This window comes from Corvus brachyrhynchos, unplaced genomic scaffold (genome assembly GCF_000691975.1).
Source record: "Corvus brachyrhynchos isolate BGI_N302 unplaced genomic scaffold, ASM69197v1 scaffold624, whole genome shotgun sequence".
Classification (NCBI taxonomy): Eukaryota; Metazoa; Chordata; class Aves; order Passeriformes; family Corvidae; genus Corvus; species Corvus brachyrhynchos.
This window is the reverse complement of record NW_008237889.1, coordinates 120809-121917: the sequence shown is the minus strand read 5'-3', so window position 1 is coordinate 121917 and position 1109 is coordinate 120809. Positions and strand designations below refer to the sequence as shown.

Here is a 1109-nt window from a genome sequence, read left to right as displayed (position 1 = left end):
CGGTGGGGGAAGGTGTTTCTTCCCAGTATTCCATCTAACCCTGCCCTCTGGCAGTGGGAAGCTGCCACAAATGGTCTCCAGTCCCAGGAATCCAGTTCTAAAAAACGTCATCCCCTCCAAACCTCCCGTTTTCCCCAGCCTCACTTCTTTGGAATCACATCTAGCCCCTGGCCCCTTCCCTGCTCTCACACATCAGAGTGAGGGATAATTCTGGACTTGCAAGGAATAAAAATGTTTCTGTGCTTAATTTCAGGGGTTTTCAGGGGCTCAGGATGAAGCGAGTGTCCACACCCGTCACCATTCCAGCCCCACACCCCTCACCATTCCAGCCCCACTCCAGCCTTACACCTGCAGTTCATTCCCCAGGGGAGCAGACCCCTGTGCCACAGCCCGTGGAGGGTGGGCTCAGGGCCGGGACCCCCGGCCCCCACACTCACTGCGCTCCCTGGAAGTCTGGCCCTGGGGTCAGGTCCAGGTCCTGGCTCTGCGGCACGAACAGGCTCTGGAGCTGGACAGTGACGGGATGAGTGGAGCTGTCCAAGCGCCGGACGGTGATGCTGAAGGCCATCAGGTGGACCAGGGAGTGGTGGGCATAGAGCTGGTGGGTGGCCGTGTAGCCAGGGCACTGAATCGTGTGGCTGAAGGTCCCTGCAAGCACAGCCAGAGCCACCAGCCTTTGGAAACACATGGATTCCCACCCCTGCCCTGTCTGCTGGTTCCTACTGGCCAAGGAACGGCTTTTCCCGGGTCCAGAGCCAGCTGTGGACTGGACAACACCGCTGACACCGAGTCTGGCCAAGCTGCTGAGGGATGGTCTGTACCATCAAACATTTTGATTAAAGAGCATCGGCCGAGCCTGGCCCCAGCAGGGATAGAGCTACAGCCTGAAAATTGCTTATTCCCGCACAAAAGGGGAATTTTCCTCTTGTTCCAGGGGAGCAGCACCCCGAGGCGAAGGGAGCATGAGAGGGAAGATGCGACTGAGCGGCAGAGGCAGCAAAAGCAGAGAGAAGGGAACCTGCGGCAGAGCCCGAGGGGAAGGGGGCGGCTCGCTGCTCACCTGTCCAGGTGTCGAGGGTGAAGCTCTGGGCCGGGCAGTGGGCGCCGGG

General features: G+C 59.8%; 1 protein-coding gene across 1 annotated transcript in view; it reads right to left on the bottom strand.

Annotated features, from left to right (window-relative positions):
• The window catches only part of PGGHG (protein-glucosylgalactosylhydroxylysine glucosidase), a gene marked incomplete at its 5' end in the record, with an annotated part of 6851 nt that extends 5742 nt beyond the window's left edge, over nt 1-1109 (bottom strand). The window contains 3 exon segments of the mRNA XM_017732759.1: nt 322-415; nt 418-648; nt 1061-1109. Coding sequence (XP_017588248.1) covers nt 322-415; nt 418-648; nt 1061-1109 — 374 coding nt within the window.